At 47.1% G+C, this 1,918-nt stretch overlaps 1 protein-coding gene across 1 annotated transcript in view; it reads right to left on the bottom strand.

Annotated features, from left to right (window-relative positions):
- FAM161B (FAM161 centrosomal protein B) overlaps nucleotides 1-1,918 on the bottom strand; it is a 15,941-nt gene that overhangs the window by 5,318 nt on the left and 8,705 nt on the right. Inside the window, exon 5 of the mRNA XM_042781019.1 lies at nucleotides 1,514-1,641. Within this exon, the coding sequence (XP_042636953.1) occupies nucleotides 1,514-1,641 (128 nt within the window). The remainder of the gene's footprint in view (nucleotides 1-1,513; nucleotides 1,642-1,918) is intronic.

Here is a 1,918-nt window from a genome sequence, read left to right as displayed (position 1 = left end):
CAAATACTCAGTATGTCTTTGCCAGGCTTCTCAACTATCAGGAAAACAAAGTAGTACTAACAGTTGGCATTTGCTGGGCTCCCTACCCTGAACCAAGCACATTCAAACACTAAATAAGTGCTTCATGTCCTTTATGTAATCCCCACACCTGCCCTAGGAGGTAAGGATCTAAGCCCCTTTATGCAGACGAGGAGATTGAGGCTCAGAGAAGGTAAAAGAAGTGAAGTGGTATGGAGAAGGTTTCCACCCCAGTGGAAAGCTAGAATTAGAACAGGGATCTCAGAGTCCCAAGCCTCTACTCTTGACCACTGTGCTGTAAATGGTGGGCTGGATGGTGCCAGGGTTTATGGGCCTTTGGGAATACAACTTTGCTTTCCAAAGAAAACTGGAAATGCTGACTGGGTCAACTTGCAGCACTTCGCAAGTTTGTGTGAATATCATTCCACAAGGTACTATGGAGAGTTCCACCGAAGGGAAAAGCAACACTTGGTTTAGATGTTTACATTCAAACAGATGGGTTAGGAAGGAGACACAGAAATTTCATCTGCTGATATCTCACATTCGCTATTGCTGGGAGGTAGATATGGACGTGCTGCAGAGGTGGTCCATCCTCCTGTTCATAGAGCCCAGCTTATTGGGACCCTCTGACTTAACTGCTATAACTATGAAATTTGAGGAAAGAAGAAATATCCCTTGAGTTCTAAATTCACTTCTAAAATCCCTGTGGTAGATCTTAGGGAGCCAAGTAGTACGTTCAGTGTACTACTCTGTGAGTTCCACAGGAAAGACAGACGTTAGTCTTGTCTTGGAACAAAACTGCTGTGTGACCTCTCCTGCTCAATTCAGAAGCCTAGCAGAGGGACTTCTGTTGCTGGGGAACTGGCTGCATGAGAACAGTACCATGACAAGAGTCAGGCGAGTTAAAGAGTCAAGGAGGCTCTTGCTTCCCAGCTGACCTCTGACAGCTGCCCACGATGAATCTCTGAGAATCTCAAACTAAGCTGTGGATGTCTCCTTATCCTGTTTGTGGCAGGTTCAGCCACCTGCCATCATGCTTCTCTAAATTCATGGACCTAACAGCTGCCTCCCTCTTTCACCTCTGTACCTTTACCCAAGTGGTTCTTCTCTCTGTTTGGAACTCACTCTCGCCTTTGTCTAGATAACAACTCCTCAGTCCTCAAATGTCACTTCAGATGTTACGATTCCAAAAGATGTGAGCCTTTCCTGTCCCAGTCCCCTGTACACCGCCATCACTGCGCTATGTACAAAATACTGTAATTGCCTGCTTGCTTTTCTGTATTTCAGACTAGATACTAACAACAGGTTCCGGAAGGTATCTCTAGCCTTAACATTGTTCCTGGGCCCATGAGTGTCTGCTGAATGATGGCAAAGTGTTCTCCAGCACCAGGTGTGGAGGCCGTGTGGACTCCTGTGCTGATGACAGGAGAGGTGGCTCAGCGGCAGAGTGGTTTCCAGCATTTGGGCCGAGGTTTCGTGCAGCCTGACCACTCACCTGACCGCAGACTCCCTCTTCCTGGTGGCATCCGAGATGTGCACAGGGAGAGTGTTGGCAGACAGGGAAGCCAGGCCGCTGAGAGAACGACTCCTTGGCAGGGGAGTGGCAGGTGGCTGTGGGGAGTCCTAGAAAAAACAAAAGCTACAGTTGCTGGGACGACATGTGATGATTAGTTTTCATCTTAGTTAGGATTCGGTTTCAAGGACTAGTCAGACTGAGAATCTTCATTTTTTTTTCTTGGGAATAGGCAAGAATAATGAAATCTCAAGTTTAGTAACCATGCCAAGAAACCCAAACCCAACCCACTGCCATTGAGTTGATTACAACTCATAGTGACCCTACAGGATAGGGAAGAACTGCCCCATGGGGTTTCCAAGGCTGTAAGTCTTTATGGAAGCAGAC

The sequence above is a fragment of the Orycteropus afer genome, unplaced genomic scaffold, assembly GCF_000298275.1.
Source record: "Orycteropus afer afer isolate SDZICR_OR568_19922 unplaced genomic scaffold, OryAfe1.0 scaffold00079, whole genome shotgun sequence".
Taxonomy (NCBI): domain Eukaryota; kingdom Metazoa; phylum Chordata; class Mammalia; order Tubulidentata; family Orycteropodidae; genus Orycteropus; species Orycteropus afer.
Note: the sequence above shows the minus strand (reverse complement) of the source record. Positions and strands in the feature narration are given on the sequence as shown.